The sequence below is a fragment of the Pogona vitticeps genome, chromosome 3, assembly GCF_051106095.1.
Source record: "Pogona vitticeps strain Pit_001003342236 chromosome 3, PviZW2.1, whole genome shotgun sequence".
Classification (NCBI taxonomy): Eukaryota; Metazoa; Chordata; class Lepidosauria; order Squamata; family Agamidae; genus Pogona; species Pogona vitticeps.
In genome coordinates this window covers 213,465,620-213,484,835 of record NC_135785.1, presented here as the reverse complement: position 1 = coordinate 213,484,835, position 19,216 = coordinate 213,465,620, and the positions used below count along the sequence as shown (strand labels likewise).

The 19,216-nt window shown below is 36.6% G+C and overlaps 1 protein-coding gene across 20 annotated transcripts in view; it reads right to left on the bottom strand.

Annotated features, from left to right (window-relative positions):
• Positions 1-19,216, bottom strand: part of ROBO2 (roundabout guidance receptor 2) — a 1,246,783-nt gene that overhangs the window by 119,755 nt on the left and 1,107,812 nt on the right. For all 20 annotated transcript variants that reach the window (XM_020785431.3, XM_072994027.2, XM_072994034.2 and 17 more), the window contains 3 exons: positions 17,761-17,885; positions 13,221-13,392; positions 6,203-6,408 (listed from right to left, as the gene is read on the bottom strand). In XM_020785431.3, coding sequence (XP_020641090.3) covers positions 6,203-6,408; positions 13,221-13,392; positions 17,761-17,885 — 503 coding nt within the window. The remainder of the gene's footprint in view (positions 1-6,202; positions 6,409-13,220; positions 13,393-17,760; positions 17,886-19,216) is intronic.

Here is a 19,216-nt window from a genome sequence, read left to right as displayed (position 1 = left end):
TTGGGGGTGAAGGAAGACAGGACAAAGATATAACATATAAACAAGGCAGACAACACCATCAGTTTTTAAGAAATTTTTAAAAATCCAATTCCCCCTGAGGCTCCCTGGGAGCACGTGCCTTTCATCACAGGGGGGCACAGGAAAGGGCAGAGCTTGTTAATTTCTGAAAACTGTCATCACTAATACTGTGATCCCAAGGGTTTTACTGGGAACGCTATACAGAGAGTTAGTGGATATTACTGAACAAAGTGAGCAGTGACATATGGAGGTGGGTGGATGTCTGGAAATAGGATGGAAGCACTTTCCAGCAGTGAGGTTTTCACCTACACAAGGTAGATTCTGGAACCGATCCATTAGCTTTACCAGTATAAACAATTTATAAAGTGGTTATTAAACTTTCCATAGATTCTTTTCCATGAGAAGGGCACAGTTAAGCCCCCAATTAGCTCATAATTCTCTTCCATTACTATATAATTGAAATTACTTTGCTAGATTTTCACAATCTTTTACAGTGAAAGAAATCTCTCTCTGAGTCATATTGCATCTCACAATTCATTTAAGATTTTTGTATTAAAAAGATGGTAGCTATGTTTGAAAAAAGAAAAAAGGCCTTCATAGGAAAATACATACTGTAGGTTTATTTCATCCCCTTCTGTCATAGTTGTCTATCATTCTTTCCCACCTCCCAGGGAAAAACCTTCTAATACTATACATTAGGGCTGTGGCCTGGTTGTAAGATCAATGAAAAACACTCATTGGTTGCATATGAAACGCCCCATGAAACCCTAACCCTGCTGTGTCTGTTACTCCAAACACAGAAGGCAATCAGGTAGGATGCTGACACTGAAGATAAAAGAAGAAAATCGTATCCACTCTGTGAAGTGTTGTATATGGATTTAAAAGGTAGGGGTGGTCTTAATGCCATGATGTTTTATAGATTTTCAAAAATGCTCTCTCTGTATGTGTGCAGGCACGCACCTGATCTGCAAACATTTTGGGAATATTTCTGTCATTATCTTTTCCCCCTTTTCCATGACAAATATTAAAACTATGTGAGCCAACCAAACATTTCACTTGACACTGAAAGGCACCTGTCATCAATATGTGATGTGTGACAGGCCTCTTTAGGATTTTAAGAGCAATTCTTATCAGCTGCTACATTGGTGTTCAACTGTCTGAGAGTAGGGGTCAACAAACTTTAGTCCATGGGCCCACATTTGACCTTGCTGGCCTCAAATACAGCCACCATTGCAACCTAGCAACCCCTGCTCTTCAATTTTTTTTTTTTTAAAAAAAGGATCAAAAAGTTCTCTTGTGATTATAGGGGCTATGAAAAGCAGATTTTGGGGGGCATCAAGAACTCCAAGGTCCCCTAATTAAGCAAGTAAAAGTGCAATAAGTATTTAAAATCCATTAATTAATTTAAAAATAATAAAAATTCTAAATCAAGTTTAGAAAAATAACACACGCACACACACACAGCATCTCAGTCAAAGTTATTAAAAAACCTCCCTGAAGAGGTTGGTTAGAGCAGCCCCTTTCCCATTATCCTTCCACCAACTGTTGGCTGAAGGATAAAAGGGATTTGGTCAACCTAGCCTCCCAAAGGAGAGCATTCAGTAAGCTGGGAGCACCCAAAAAGAAGGCCTTCTCTCATGTCCCCATCAAACATGGCTGCAACAACAATTGGACCAAGAGAAGAGCCTTCTTATAAGACGTTAAAGGCTTGAAAGGCTCATCTGGTCCTTCAGAAAGACTAGACCTAAGCTGTATATGGCTTTATAGGTGGGACCAGCACTTTGAATTGGGCCCAGAAATGCAGTAGTAGCCACTGCAATTGTAGCTAGGGCATTATATATGCCTCCTATAGCTGACCCAAGTCAGCAGTCTGGCAGCTGCATTTTGAATCAGCTGAAATTTTCAAACCATCTTCAAAGACATATCCACATTCATGCAACATGTTACAGTAATCAGTGAGGGATATAACTAAGGTATGTATCAAGTAACAAAATCAGACATCTCCAGGAACAGGCCAGTGGGACTACCAGCATTAACTGTGCAAGTACACTCCTGGCCACCACTGATACCTGGGCACCCAGGCTCAGGGATGAATCCAGGAGCACATCCAAGCTGCAGACTGGAGTCTTCAGGGGGAGTGCAACCTCATATAGCATCCGGTTGCATCCCTATTCCCTTATTGGCCTTCAAATTGACCAGGAGCACCCGTGTCTTGTCTGGATGAAGTTTCAATTTGTTTGCCATTATGCAGCCCATTATGGACGCCAGGCATAGGTTTATAACAGAGACAGCTTCTTTTGAATTAAATTTATACAAATATGTAGCTATTATGGTATGATAAATCAACCCCATTTGAGCACATAATTAAGGGGAATAAAGTGTGTGAATTAATGTAGGATTACAGGAGCTGGGACAATCATTCCTGAGAAAAAAGACAGCAAATCATATTAAGAATTAAACAATCATTATTATTTAATCTTTAGAATGACCCTCAAGTGTGATTCTAATCAGCCTACATAGATTCGTGCATGTAAACCTTGATAATAGTTCAGCACATCATTACTGCTCAAGTCAAGTAGAAAGGTAGAGAAAAACATATTTTTTGAAAAGCAACTAGCCATGCATAACATAATTATTTCCTTAACTGCCCCTAAGAACTCTAAATATATCAAATTTTGCACAAATGCAGCTACTATATTTATTTATGGTAACCTATCACTCTACCATATGAGAAACCAGTTGCCCAAGGTGACTGGAGTGTCTACTTCTTTGCTTCCTCGCTGTTATGATCTGAGGTTAGAATTATAATCACCTCATGTTTTTCTAGCAATCACATTAAGTTAATACTATATAAATAGCTGCCTGTAGACAATCAACGTAAGGAAAGATGGGGAGGTTTTAATTTTTTCCTGAGAATGTATTCACCCAAAAGAATTAAGGTTGAGTCCTGAACTGCGAAAGTTTAAGGCAAAATGTATTTCAGGGGAAATTTAAAACTAATATTTGCAAAACAATTTAAATGTTCAGATTCATAAACATCTACAGAATCTACCTGTTACACTCAATTTTCTGCATTCTTCAGAGTGATAATGAAGGAATATTTTTGCATGTAGGAGATCAACAGTAATCTTAATGCTATAAAATTATATATACTTCTGTGGATATTCTTCTCAATTCTTACACAGAAATGCTTAATTTTGTTTGAGGCTGTTTTATAGATCTTGTGTCTTTAACAAAGCAATTAAAGGACATGCATCACTGAACACATATAGGGCTATGTCCATGGCTAAGTGTACCCTATAAGCTTCTCACATGTGGATTCTTGCCAGAAGCCCATCATCAATGCTCTGAAAGTTTGTTTGAAATCACTAAGCTCTAACCTTTAATTGCTGCTTTCTAACACTACTGGGGAATCTTGACTATTCAAGCGCATTCTTTAATCTAGCTCTACAGTAAAAATGCATTAACCTTCATGGCCCAAACCTGCCTTTAGCCTTGAAAGGAAGGATAAATTGTTTACTCAAGGAAAGCTAGCATACATTTTTTAATAAATTCCATTTTGTTCCAAGGAGGTTAACAATTCATTTACGAGCACTGATGAGATAGTGGCAGGAAACAAAATAGCCTTTCATTCTCATACTCTTTAGCTGCCTATTTATGAGGCAGTGAAAAAGGAATGATAATAAAAGTAAGTGTTAGCACTACTGCTGACACAACTAAACTGTACTTGCACTAAAATTTTAACTGTGCGTGCAACATATAGATTTTCTTTCCAGACTTTATAGGTGTCTCTTTGTATATATCATATCTCTGTTATGTATTCTTTTTGTACAAATTTTTTGCAAAAGAATGGATAACTCCAAAGAAAAAATGTAATTCTGTTATCTTGTAATATAAATAAATATCATTCTGAATTTGCTGAATAGAGAGCAGAAACAATGGGTTCAGCCACAGGATCCTTTCACACAGTGTCTTGGGTGCACATGATGCTAGTTTCCTATTAACAATCAGAGGAAAGGATGCAGCTAAACCCCTGCATAAATTCCATTTCTTTCCATCTTTATCATTGTTTAATAATGAATAATCATGTACCATCAAGTCAATTCTTATGATGACCCTTCTAAGGATTTTGTAGGTAGAAAGTACTCAGAACTGGTTTACTCTTCCCTTCTTCTGGGATAATCCTCGGACTGCGCAGCTTACCCAAGATCACACAGGCTGGCTCCTCTAGAATGCACAGTGGGGAATTTAACTGCCAACTTCTGGCTCTGCAGTCACATACCTAACTCATTGAGCTCTGCCATTTTAGTCATTTGTAGATTAACTATAGTTAAGTAAACTAAGGGTCCTGTTTAAAAAAGATTTGTAAAATTCATTTCAGAACTTCTAACATTAGTAAGCATTAATGGGGGAAAATGTTAATGTTATGTTTTAGAAACGTGCATGAATTAAGGGCAGCTTGTGACTTGAGTATTTCCCCACCAAACTGGGGACTTGCTTGGTTCACTATTACAGCATGCAGTTGTGATTTTTTTTGTAAAATGTAACTAACTTTCTATTTTAAGAACTATCAACATTTATTCTATTAGCATTAAACAATTAACTTATTCTAGCATACCACAGTAATAAAGGAAACCTTCTTCTGTGATTAGAAAATTTGATCATATATTCTTAGTGAACACTCATCGGCTCCCCGTCAGTTTCCACGCTCAATTCAAAGTGCTGGTTATGACCGATAGAGCCTTTAATGGTTTAGGACCTTGTTAATTGTCAGCATGCCTCTCCCAGGAATCAGCTCCCTGTTTCACCCACTCCTCTTAATCCATGTTGCTAAACGTGGCTGCACAAAGGGAGCTCAGAAAGGCATAGACAAGGGATCGGGCTTTCTTAGTAGTGGTGCCCAGTCTCTGGAATAGGTTACCAGCAGAGATATAACAGGCTCCTTCCCTCCTTATGTTCAGGGAATCACTGAAAACAGAACAATTCAAAGCTGCTTTCAACAACTGAGTTTCCTGGATGCTATTAATATATTTTCTTGTTCTCTCTTGTATGATTATATCTAGAGATGGGGGTATTCGTATTCTTATATGAATACGAATATCCCCCCCCCAGGTGGCCCCATGTCCACTCACCATTCTGCCGCTGACACCAGCTCAACAGAGCCTTCTTATCGCACCGTTGTCTGCTATGGATTAGCCACTCCGTGACCTGCAAGAGAGGCTTCTCATCCCACCTCCTGCCAGGAGTGGCTAATCCATTGCAGACAATGGCACGATAGGAAGGCTCCATTGAGCTGGCATCAGCGGCGGAATGATGAGTGGACTGTCCAGCCTCATGGGGCCAGGCCTTCGTGATTTCCACCCGTGGGGGGGATATTCGTATAAGAATACGAATACCTGCATCTCTAATTGTATCTCTTCTTGCATTTTTTTGATTGGCATATTATTGTTGTATTGTTATGTGGGGGTCTATGGGATTTTTAGGTTTTATCTTGGAACTCCCCTTAGTAGTGCTTGCACTAATGGGGTAATCCATCCATCCATCCATCCATCCATCCATCCATCCATCCACCCATCCACCCAACAGAGAAACAAACTCAGACTTCTGTACAAAGATGAAGAGTTTTCAGTCATGATGGCAAGATGGGCTGACATGCAGGTTAGTTTATGGGTTTATGCAAGATTAAAAAGCAATGCACTTTAAGAATATGAATCGTATTGACCTTTCTGTGACTAAAATCCACTAGTAAGATGCAATACATTAGATCTTTTGAACCAGTAGTGAGCCAACTCTTCTGCAAATTCTACTGATTCAATAGGCCTACTCTAGTTGTGACTTACTACAGTATTGGATTTCAGCCAATATGTTATAGCAGTCAAAGATGGTGCTCCTGAGAAAATTAGATATGGCTTGATGCATAGCACAATGGTATTATTATATCCTGTTGAATCAGTAATGCATGAATTTTTTACCTTCTGTCAATGAGAACAGGAATCCCTATCGCTTGATAAAAGGACTTTGGCTGATGTGTTTTGTTGATAGTACTTGTATAGCCACCACCAACAAAACAGTTACTAAATATTTGACTGCTTGAACTGAACTAAATTCATAATTACATAGATTTCTTTTAATTATTAATATCTTTATTTCAAAATAGCTAACAAGTGATTTAAACATTACTCACTCGTAAAAGTTTAATTTGCAGTGTTCCTTGGTCTTGTATAGATATCCTTGGATCTCTACCCAGGAAAGTGAATCCTTCTTTCAACCAGCTGATAACTGGCATTGGGTCACCAGTAGCTTTGCACTTCAACAAAGCTGTTCCATCTATTGCCAATGTCTGGTTTACAGGTCCCTGAAGAATGATGGGCGGAGGCCTATCTGTTAAAACTGAATAAAACAGATTTATTTTTTTACAAGGTATTACTGTGTACATTCTAGTTATGAATCATCTCTATAAAAGAATATATAAGCATATTGAATAGATGTCAATGTCCTCAAAAATATTTTCTACATAATGAAACATTGTTCTTCAATGACTCTATCTAAGAGAAATTAATAACAAAAATAATACTGCAGTGAGTCACAGCAAACTGTAATAATATTCAAGCTATATGAAGAAAACCAAGTAAAATGTTAATATCAATTGACACATACCAGTGCTTACATAAAGTCACAAGTTGAAGCATAAAACACAATGCTCAAGCAGAATTTTTAGAGACTATTTTAAATACATATGGCTTTCCACCTTGTGCCTACAGAAAAAATGAGCCTACATCCAAAGATATTCTGCTTGTACAACTTTATCCTTATGTATAAAAATGAGAATGGTATAAAACCTTCCTATGGCTGAAACACTATTCCCCCACCCTTGCAGTTGCTTGGTTCCAGCCCATATTGTGGATTTAACGTGTGTTATATTACTTTGGCGCGCACATGAGTAATGTCAAGAACAGACTACTTGAAGATAGTACAGAAATACCAGTACGTCCAGAATCTGACTGCCAGGGTAATTTCTGGCTGATGGTATTTCCCTAATCTTGCAGTCATCCTATTAGCTTTTGAGAAAGATTCAAGGTGTGAGTTATAAAGCGCTTAACAGTTTTGAACCCTGTTACCTGTTGGAGTGTCTCTCCCTCATCATATCTAGCTGGATATCCTTATCCTCTCAGGCCTTACTATTGAGGGTGCTTAATGCAAGAGAGATAAAGGAAGGTTCCACCAGGAAATGGGCATTTTTAGTAGTGGCACCCTCTTTTTGGAATTGACTTCCTTGGCAAGTGAGATAGGGTTCCTCCCTCCAAATTTTTGGAAAACATGTTAAAAGCGAATTGTTTAGGGAGGCATTCAGCAATATCCTTCTATAAACTGCCTCATTGCCCCCCCTATTATATTAAGTTTTGTTATGTTTTGTTATATTTTGTCTATTTAATGTATGTGGATTTTTGGTTTATTGTAATTTTGTTAGGGTTTCTATTTTTACATCAGGTGCCATTAGGTATTCACCTTTTAAAATTATAGTTGTAATGTCTGTTGGAGGGGTGATGGGAATTCTATTCTTGCTTGGTTCTATAAGCAGCACATCTTGTATATAACTTTTGTTCATTTTATGAAAAGTGATCTCACTATGGTAGACGGTATATAAGCTTCACTAACTAACTAACTAACTAACTAACTAACTAACTAACTAACTAACTAACTAACTAACTAACTAACTGACTAATTAACTAGCTATAGATAGATAGATAATGTATATGTATATGTATATGTATATGTTTCTTTATTTGATGACTTAATGCCATATATTTTGGTACCTTTTAAAACTTAGCCTTCAAAAAACGAACTTACCACTAGGCAAGAAGATGCATTAAAGGTATTCAGTAACATTTATGCCTATACAGTGGTGCCTCGCTTGACGAGGATAATCCGTTCCAGCGAAATCGCTGTACAGCGAAATCCTTGTCAAACGAAATAAAAAAAGCCCATTGAAATGCATTGAAAACGGGTTCAATGCATTCCAATAGGCAAAATACCTCAGCGTCCAGCAAAGATCCTCCATAGGGTGACCATTTTCCGATGCCTGTGCAGCAAAAAATCCATCCTGAACACAGTGCGGAGCCATTTTGAACAGCCGGAGGCCATTTTGAAAACCCGACAATCAGCTGTTTTGATCGTCATAATGCAAAGAATCAGTTCCCAAAGCAGGGAACCGATCGCCGTAAAGCGGATTTTGCCCATTAAAACATTGTTTTGCGATTGCAATAGTCATCGCAAAAACATCGCCGTGAAGCGGATTCGTTGTCAAGCGGGGTAATAGTTAAGCAGGGCACCACTGTAGTTGTGTCAGCCCTGAGGGGATTTAGACTTTTATTTGTCAACCAAACTCTATTTGCAAAGATAAACAATTTTTTTAAAAAAGTTTTTTTCAGGTAAGTGATTTTGTGGGTGCTGTGGATCCACTCCAGGTTTTAGACTGGACTAATGCTACCTAGAGATATCCAAGATACTGAACTTATGAGGGCTTATGGTTGATTATACCTTTTTTAGCTTCTATAAATTCTAAAATCCAAATCAGATTCATTGCCCTCTTGAAACTGTAGTCACCAGTCTCCACTGGGTTTGAATATGGAGTTTACTGTTCATAATTTTTTTAAAACAGAGGATCGGTCAAAACAAGCGTTTGAGATCTCTGTCTCTCTTTCTTAAACTGTACCACCAGAAATAATGGTAACAAAACGGAAAGAAATTGTCCACCAATTAAAAACGGAAAAGTAAAAGATTTTTCTTCTAGTTTTCTTCAGCATATATATCATCAAAACCTTTGTCCATTATCTGATGGGGTCACAGTGCTTATGAAAGCAGCTTCTGCAGGCAGAGGTGGGGAGGAGACAATCCCTCCCCCCTTACTGGGCTATGTTCTCTGAAAAATAAGTTCCAAAAGGCTGGAACTCCTGCGGAGCCAATTTCTGGGGATAGAAATAGCTGCAAGGATTAGAGGCCTAATATTCCTATGCTACTGCAAGCTCTACATTGGATTTTGACAATTTCTAACTATAACATGCATAAAAATTAACTTTTCAATAAGTTGACTGAATGAACTGCTCTCTAGTGAGGAATATTTCATATTTAATCAAACTGGCTAATTGCTTATATATCACATCTATTCATCATATTTTAAAGTTATTAATACTAATCTTTCACTTAAATTTATACATTTTTATGCTTGAGTTATTTTATAAATGTTTCTGTGACTTATAAGTGCATGGCTGCATGTATACTTCATTCTGCTACCAGTGGGATATCTCTAAGATGAGGTAAATGCTCATGTTCACTGTTCCTGTGAGAACAGTTTTTCATAAATAATTTGGTTGCTGAATGTATCCTGAACCATCTGTTAAGCAGAAAAAATATAGTTTTTTCTTCCGACCTGACTGAAAATACAAATATTACATTATAAAAATGAACTAAGATTGTTCCTTGGTGTTAGTATAACTACATTGAAAAAGCCTGTTTCTTCTGTCTTCATATTATTCAGACAAAAACTGAATGAAAGTATTCTGAAATTCAAGGATGCAACACAAATCCACATAGACCAGCACATAATGTAACACCAGTAATTGAACTGGGATTTTCGGAGAAGGTGCAGATATTTCTCCTCATTTACATTGCTCCATATGAAGCATTCTACTGAGGCGAATATGGAAGATTTCTAGTCACCATTATTAATCTATGAAAGCATTAGCCTTCACCTCTACCCTTTAACGGGGTAGCTAAAGCAAGCTACCAGAATTTTCAAAGCCTTTTAAGAGAAAAGAAAAAAAGACAATATCATTGGCACATAATTAGCTTTTACTGACTAAATGAGTAGATCATAATCCTTTAAATACAAAAGGATCAATAAAGTAATTGAAAGTCTCCTGGCCAGAAGGAGCCTTTATTTCCAAGGGTATTAAGGGTGAGACTAATACAGGCTTCCACGACATGAAGGCTACAGGTTAAATGAACAAGTAGGATATCCAGTAATCTATAAACTACTATATTGGCTTTGTAATTATAACGTGTACACCAAATGAAACATTTCCAGAATTTTTAGAAGACTGCTTTAAATACATGCAGAAGAGCTTCACCTTGTGGAATGGTTCCACAGAGTACAACCAGTTCTTAGATACATTTTGAAAATGGTTACATGTATGAACTATTGCTTACTTGAAGAAAGTACTGTACCTAAGAAAATTACTTAGCTTTTACTTTATACCTGCAAAAGCAGACTGAAGATATTAGATGATGTTCATTACATTTTAAATTAGTGATTCAAATCATTTCGTAAAAAGTTATCCAATTGCTGACCAATACAAGAGACATTGTTAGGCAGTAAAAACACTACCTTTAAAATACAAAGCATGGCTTTACCTAGAAACAGAACAATCAGTGATAGGTTCAAATACAGACAGAAAACCACAAAACAACAATAAACTTGACCAATAATGAATAAATGAGAGGAAACTGAGATTGGCTTTTAATATTCAAAAGCTAAACTGTGTAGAACTAATAACTGAATTTTCTGTATTAAACTCATGCTGACAGGTATAGTGAAGCTTTTAGTATATTTGCATAATGAGTCATTATAAGTCCGAGATGCTTACCTAGTTTTCTTTTGAAGAAAACGGCCCAGATTGTTTTAGTTTTTTTTTTTTGAGAAAAGATTTCATTTCTCCATGAGAGAAGGAGAGAATGATTTACATGGTATTTTTTCAAGGAAGCATATCTGAATTTCAAATATACAGAAAGCTCTTGCCACAATCCATAATCAGCAAGATTATCTCTCGGCTCAGCACATTTTATAACAGTTAGTAATCTCTTCTCATATGAATACTTGAGTTAAAAATAATTCCAATAGAAGCTACAAAACGTTGCAACTGAAGTAGAACTATATATAGTATAATTATGCACTTCTTTCTTTTTTGCTTATGTCATATGTTTTCACTTTCCACAGCCATTTCTATTGGATGTAAGCTGCTTTAGAGCAAACTAAATGGAGTCTAATGGAACCAGTAAGTTGCTTCACTGCTAAATCGTTATCCAAAAGGGGGAGAAAAGGCTAAACAAAAAGCTAAAAAGACAACAGTTCAAAATATAATGCTTCAATACTTTATTTGGGTAAAGAGATATCCTCATATTGGAAAGTGGCCTTTCTAATTGGTACAAAAAAACCCCTGTAGTTTTGAAAAACAGGCACGAACAACTGAACTTGTTTATGTGGCTCTGAATTCACTGGAGAAAGGATATGATACAAACTTAACAAATAACAAAACCTATAAAGAGCATGATGTGAGCCTGATATAGTACAGATATATCACATAATATTACAGTACTAACATCTACCTGAACAGATGGAAAAATCAGTGACAGTTTATTAATTTTTCTTATATCTCTTTTTAAAAAATATTTTCCTTACATATATCTCTACTCTTATAAATTTATGGAGAATAAGACAGACTAGAAGCCTTGACTGGCTGAAGGAAGAATTCCCTATCATGGATATCCTTGAACCTGACTTGCTCCTTTCAGTTCCTGTTGCAGTAAATCTTTTCAGGACAAGCAGGTGCAAACATTAACAGCTCAGTGTTCTCTTGGCCAATATTTGTGCACTATATTTATTCCAATCACAGCCATGGCACTGAATCAGACAGCATTGTAGACAGATTTTAAGAAAAATACTGCTCTTCCATTAATTTAAAATGTCTCTTTCATCTACATGTAAATTTGAATTGTATGAAAATGCATCATTTTGTCATCAAGAATGAAAGAAGGGTAAGACATAAAGAGGTCACTGAGCAAAGGTTAGGCTTTAATTTCCAGAAACTAGCAGCATACTTGTAAAGATGCAAGGATATTGAAAAAATTATCTTTCCTTGTCATAAAAATACTATCATATTTTGAAAAAACAAAGAAAAACATCAGGCCCACATTCAGTCCACCATAACCTGCTGCTGATTCTCTCCACCCATCATTAATGATGAATATGTGCTTGCTGAAACCAGATTATTCAGAATCAGTGTATTTTAGATATTTTCATGGTAGGTTCAGGTATCTATAGGGCACATAAAAGTGGATCTGTATGTAACTCTCCATTTTTAATGGTAAAAATTAATCAAAGTCTGTCAGAAGATATTTAATGAGTCTGTTAAAAGAGAGTATTGCAGTCTTAGAATAGAATGAATTAGTAGCCAAATAGGAATTTTGGCTTCATTAGTTTTAGTGCTACTAACAATCCAAGTGTCATTATCACGATCTTTATACTGCTATTCTGACTTCAGCTGCCTGTATGCTATCTAGGTCTTAGTTCAACGAACTACTACTGACCTTTTAAGTTCTCTCTGGCTTGGAAACAGGATGCCTTTCGCCATATATGCCTGTCGAAACACTAAAAGTGGCACATCAAATGCCCTTCATCAGATTCCTCTACCATTCAAGCACTAAGCATCTGAAATTTGATATTAGAGAAAGGGTCTTCTCAGGATAGTGCCGTATTATGGAGTACTCAGACATGCTCAGCTGGTACCTACCCTGATGTCATTTTTATGTCAAAGATCTTTTTTTAAAATTTTCTCTGACCTTTGAATTCATGTGGCTCTATTTTATGATGGCTGTGTTTATTAGTTTCATGTTGTTCCTAATGCCTTTTACTCTATATTTGTATAGCATGTCTTAATGTAGTTATTGTGTGTTGCCATTTAGTGTTTTATTCTTTATACCCTCACCGTTCTTCTATAATCAACACTCAACAAAAGCAAGATTTAAATAAAACAAATGCAATTAAAACATATACACAGGTCAAAGTATAACTGAAAGATCAACAATAAACCAAGGTCCTTACCAGGTATAACTCTTTTTTTTTTAAATGGATTTACCTCCTGTCAGAAGGAACCCTAAGAGGAGGCCATCCTGGCCTCCCTCAGCAAGTAATCCCAGAGTACTAAAGCAGCCACCAATAAACCTCTCTATATCTCTAGATGGTACTATAATAAATTCCTCTAAGAAATAAATAACAAAGGTTTATATGACATGAAGAGGCCATGGGTCAGATATAAGCCAGTGGCAGTTTCTTTCAAAAGTGGCTTCTCTAGCACATATAACTATATTGACTTCTCCCTGTTATTTTGTAATATAGAAATAACATAGGTTTTTTTTTCTTTTCTTACCATCTGTAACTTCTAGCTGAGCCTTTGCTAAAATGCTTCCAGCAACAGTGAGTGCTTGGCAGATGTAATAGCCTGCATCAGACCGCTGAATATTGGTAATAGTGAGATCTCCTGTTGGTGACACTGATGACCTGGTGTTGGGCTGGAGAGGCTGGTTTGGGAAGAGAAGATTCTGCAAAGACGCATAATCAAAACCAGTGCAAAAAATATGAGTCACCAATGATTTTGAAAAACCTAGGACACAGTAATACAATAAGATAAGAAAGACACAAATCATATATTATTGTATGCCTTGCTAAGAGACAAGTGGTTGGTCACACGTTTATGTGGTGTTCACTTTGTAAATCAGACATAGAATATAGAATTCATGAGAAAAACTGTACTCTAAGAATGGATTTTTAACTCTTATAAAATACCAATTGGAGGTTATAATTGCTGTATCATTATTTGGAGGCATATGTGCCTGAGATGTTTTACTGAAAGCTATGTTGTTTGACACACAGAACAAAATATAGGAATCACACATAAATTATTGTGCTTCATAAGGAAATGTATTTAAGGAAGAAGTGTTAGGTAAAGCCTCCAATTCCTAATAAGTGTATTCATTGGCTGCTTTGGACTACAACAGACTAACCAAATGGAGTGTGATTCCTGTTGAAGGCTTGTGACTTGTTGCAGCCACCCCCTCTAATCATATGTGACTGGTGAATTAGGTTGGCTTGCTCTACGTAGAAGTTACTATTCCATGCCATTCTGTTTTGGCTGGTTTGAGGGCATGAAAAAGTTAATAGACAAGTAAATCTAATGTCTTTGCTTTCTAAAATATTGTTTTAATGTGCGTACCTCACATTCCAATAGTTTCAACATAGGTTTTTTTATTATCAAGTGGCTGTTCTGGCAGTTTTTGTTGTAGCTTTTATCTAGTCCCTATATTTTGCCCACAAGAAAAAGGGATCAAGAAGTAAATACATTCCCTGGGAATAAGGCTGGTACATTTTGTGGCATACGACTGCAGTCCAGAGTGGTAGCTACTAAATATAAGAAATCAACTGCTGATGCATAAACTAGCACTAAGAAAAATCTTGGGAAATGGTCGCACTCCTTTCTAGTGGCTATACATAATAAGATAGGATGGAAGAAAAGGTCTCTTAAGTGAAAAATGTATTATGATTTATGGTGTGTGTACACTATACAGCTAATGTTAAATAGCTCAGTTTAACAGTGCCACATAACTATTATTTTAAGAAGAGTTTTCTTGACAAGGAGGGAAAGACAGCACTGCCAATGTAGACTGTAACTAAGCATTAAGATAAAAACATTAGGACACTTGGCACATTCTCATTCAGGCAAAACTAAAATATCATGCACTTAATTTTGATGATAAAATACAGTGACTGGACTTTTAAAAATATTTAATAGGTTGATGTCTCACTACAAAGCCTGGGCATTTTCATATTAGGATGGAAACATTAACCTGGTTAACCTCTGTTGCTTTACTGCAGCTCAATTAAGAAATAACATGTGAATATAATGAATCACACTGAACTATGTTTGATTATAAACAACGGAGGTATCAATTTTTATGTTACATTTACTTGCCAAAAATAAAAAATAAATAAACAAAACAGAACATTGTAACCCTCTGGGATCTGGTTTTCAAGATTGTAATTAATTTTGCAAGTTTGTAATTAAACAGCTTCAACATGTTACAATCAGTAGGTAATAACATTCAATTAAAGACACAAGACACATTTTCACCTTAAAATGTTTTACCCTTGAAGTAATACCAATGGAAGAGGATAAAATAGGGTATTAACACTTTTCAATTACGCTAAATGACTTTAATCCTGCAAATGATGTCCTACTTTAATTAGATGCTCTTCTCTTTATTACAACATGATGGATGTCCACTTTATTAGATTCAAGTGTGACACTATAAGCCCACTTTACATAAACATTACCATGTTATTAAGACCATTTTACAAGAAGGTTCTTAAAATGTTTGTGAACATTTCTTCTTTGTTTAATTTCAATAAAGGGGTTAGATTTCCTCAATGAAGGAATATTTTGTTGGGTACTATTCTCACTTCTCTTGACTGTGTGTGGTGACTGGAGGGGTTTTTCTCAGCAATCTTGCACTTTTCAAAAATACACTAGTTGCTTTCAAGCAGTTGTTTCACCATACTGTATGATTTGTGTAATGAAGCAAAAGCAAGAACAACTAGCAATGATAGAAAAGGAATAGACCCATCAAAATGGCATACCTCCGGGTGTGAAATGAACTCGGGGTGAAGATAATACCTCTGCTTTTCTCTGTGCTAGGGTACTTATATATCCTGAATTCCCTGGAAGATCAAAGATAACAAGCATAGTTCCCTAATTTTAGCCTTATCAGATGTTTGAGCAAACAGACAATTCCTGGCAATCCTTGGGATTTTATTTATTTATTTATTTGGCCACTTTAGCCTACTCTGCTCTAAACTATACAGTCAGTAGCAAACATGATCCTGTGCTGCTCTGAATCTTGCTCATTTTCAAGTTAGAAAGGAGAGGAAAAACCCATCCAGTCACTATACATAGTTAAGAGAAGTGGCAATACTCCCTCTACCCAGCAACTCCCAACAAAAGTAGTAATGTAACGAACAACACTACCCATTGCTTTGAAAATTATAGTGCCAACAATTTGACCTTAGGGAACTTTTAAGGAGATGCAAAAGGGATCTTATTTTCAAAGTAATGTCCCAAGCCCTTACAGAAAAAATGGGGGGGGGGGAAGAGAGAGATGAATTCCAGCAAATCTGTAGAGTGGGCAATAACATTAGCATTACTTAAAAACTTGTTGAAAGAAAAAAACTTGTGTGGAATAAATAAATAAATAAATAAGTTTTAGGGAGACGAAGTTTTAGACAGTGATGGAGCATCCAAGCTGAAATATTAGAAAAGCAATCTGAAATATGAATTGGAACATTAGAAGAATGAATTGGGGTTAAAAGATATTTCTGAGTATCATCAATAAATAAGTGTTACTGCAATCCATGGGTTCTACTATGTTGATCTGAGGACTGTGGAAAAAAAGAGAAGACATCAGGGACCCAGAAGAGTATCCTGGGAACCCCCATGCCCCCCCAGCACAAGGAAACATAGATGAAAGATAACATCCCATTTTTGTTGTTTAGTCGTTAAGTTGTGTCCGACTCTTCGTGACCCCATGGACCACAGCACGCCAGGCCCTCCTGTCTTCTACTGCCTCCCTGAGTTGTCCAACCATCTCATCCTCTGTCGTCCCCTTCTCCTCTTGCCTCACACTTTCCCAACATCAGGGTCTTTTCCAAGGAGTCTTCTCTTCTCATGAGATGGCCAAAGTATTGGAGCCTCGGCTTCAGGATCTGTCCTTCCAGTGAGCACTCAAGATAGATTTGATTTCCTTTAGAATGGAAATTCCTTCAGAATGGATATATCTGTATCTAGTTCTAGATCCATCTATCTAAATCAAATGACCCTATAAATAAGAAGCAAACCAGCATAGGGGAGAATCAAAACATTCCAGATCACTAAAGGAATCCAACAAAAGAACATGATCAAGAATATGGACAATTAATTGCATAGCTAAAGCAGGAGAAGATGAAAAAGAGTAAAGAACATGTTTCTTCTGGAACAAAGTAAATCTCCCAGTATTATTTCTCAGTGAATAATGCCAGAAAGATGAAGGCAAAGGCAGAGCAGGAGTAAATTTGCTTGGCCAATACCAGACAAGAATCCCTCTCACCTCCCAGAGTAGTATGGGGAATGAAAGAGAAAGCTAGAGAATTTTAAACAATACTCTGTCTCTGTAGGCAATGCCCAAGGCAAGCCACTAGTGGAAGCAGCAGGTTTGTTTTGGCTAATGGCAGGCAGAAGAATGCAACCACAGAAAGGCAGAATCCAAGTGACAAACAGAGGAAGAAAATAAAAGAGCCTTGAAACAGTATGCCAAAATTACAGGAGGTACATGAGGAAAAAAAATTCCTTATTTCTCTTCTGCTTGGAGGAAATGGATTTTGTTTGAATATTGCTCATTGAAATGTCCTGTCATGTAGAGACAGTCCACATACAGAATAACAAAGAATGTTACAAGTATTCTTTTAAGCAAGTATATTTTCCTGTCCCTAGACTGCGCCACAGACAGGAAAAAATGCATCACAGTACTACCAGTTATATTACCAATCTCTTTCCTGGCATGGAATTTGCCTTTTTCAGAATAGCAATACACTGCAACAATATTTTAATTGAACTATCCATTACGAACTTAAAATCTAATCAGCACAGTTAGATCCCATAAGGGTTTATGAAACTAAAACACAGCAGCACTGACAGTGATGAAGTCAGTGAAAACATATTGAGAGGGGAAAGTTTATGAACATGCTAAGGTGAGGTGAAGATTTTGGCTTTCAAAAATAATGACTTCACAACAGGAATATTTGCATACATTTACCTACTATAGCACCATAATGATTTAGAAGAGGAAAAAGAGAACAATAACATTCCCATTTAGAGGACTCACCTGGCTACCTTCTTTTTGCCAAAATACAGCTGGCTGGGGATTTCCTTTAGTTTCACAAGGAAAAGTCACTGTTCGGCCCTGGGCAACAATCTGATCACGTGGTCTTACCACGAACTGTGGAGGTGCTATGACATGAGAGGTGAAAATATGATATTAAGCAATGAAAATTCTTAGCAATTGTATGAAGTAGAGAAAAGAGAAAAGTGCTACAATTACAGTTGTACATTCTAGAGAACAAAACATTTTGCTTAGTAAAAGAAAACACACATTCTAAGACAAAAATAATAGCCAAAAGTTGACTTATACGCCTCAAAATGAAATTTTTGCCTGAATCCAAAATTAGTCCCATATTAGGGTCCTTCATATAAATGGGAGTTACCTTACGACTAATGATCAGTTTCCTTGCAAAGGGTCTGCTATAGGCATGTGGAATAAATCCAGCCCAAAGAATAGTAATAGCATGCAATGGGGGACAAACGTTAATTTCTAATTATCAAACATTCTTCTATAAATACTCTGTGACTTGCCTGATCTCAATTAACAGCAAACTGTCCCTAACAACTAACATCATACAGATGATTGAAGTGGAAGATAACTATGGAATTATTCATCATTATTGACATTATGGACATTGATCAAGTCCCATGTATTAACCATCAGAATGCAAAGCTGTAGAATGAAATAGTGGAAGAAGATAAATGAGCTGAAGCCATATACCCAATGGTACTTTGTTGGCTAAATCAACATAATCCATTTGGTCCTACTTTGATATCACAAGGACTTCATATAATATCTATCATATATGTATAAAGTAGCTTATAATGTACATAATGTTCATTTCCAGAGCTTTATTACATGGACTGGACAGTTTAACCATGAAATGGGCAAAATCCAGTTGTGCCAGTGTAACCTGGATTGAGTACTGGAAACATTTAATTAATTAATTAATTAATTTGATTTATACCCCGCCTATCTGGGCTACCAGTCCACTCTAATTTAAGACCATGGAAGTTTCTCATTCTTCTAGTTTGTGTTTAAGGTTCTGAGGCTCACTAGGGTTCCCTTTTGCCCTGGGAAAGTCTTTAGGAGTCTCAGTATGGTGGGGGCATGAGCCTTTAAAAGTCAAAAATCACTGCTGGATTGCTGCCCAGCTACTACCTTGTTTAGAAAATTAAAGGATACACAAAGTTGGGAAGCTAAATGCCTAAATGTGAATCACATATACTTCTGAAAAGAACAGTTAAGTGAAGTATGTTGCCCTGCCATCCAGAATTCATCCACAAAAATTAAAACAACTGTTAAAAACACTGGTTATACTACTTTATTAACATCTGATCATTTAAAGATTGATCATATTCAAACAGACATTGAAATAAACATGTACAGTGTAATGAACAAAGGTTTTGGCTATTAAGAAATTGCCACTCGTTGCTTGTGGGCCAGCATTTAGAGAGTC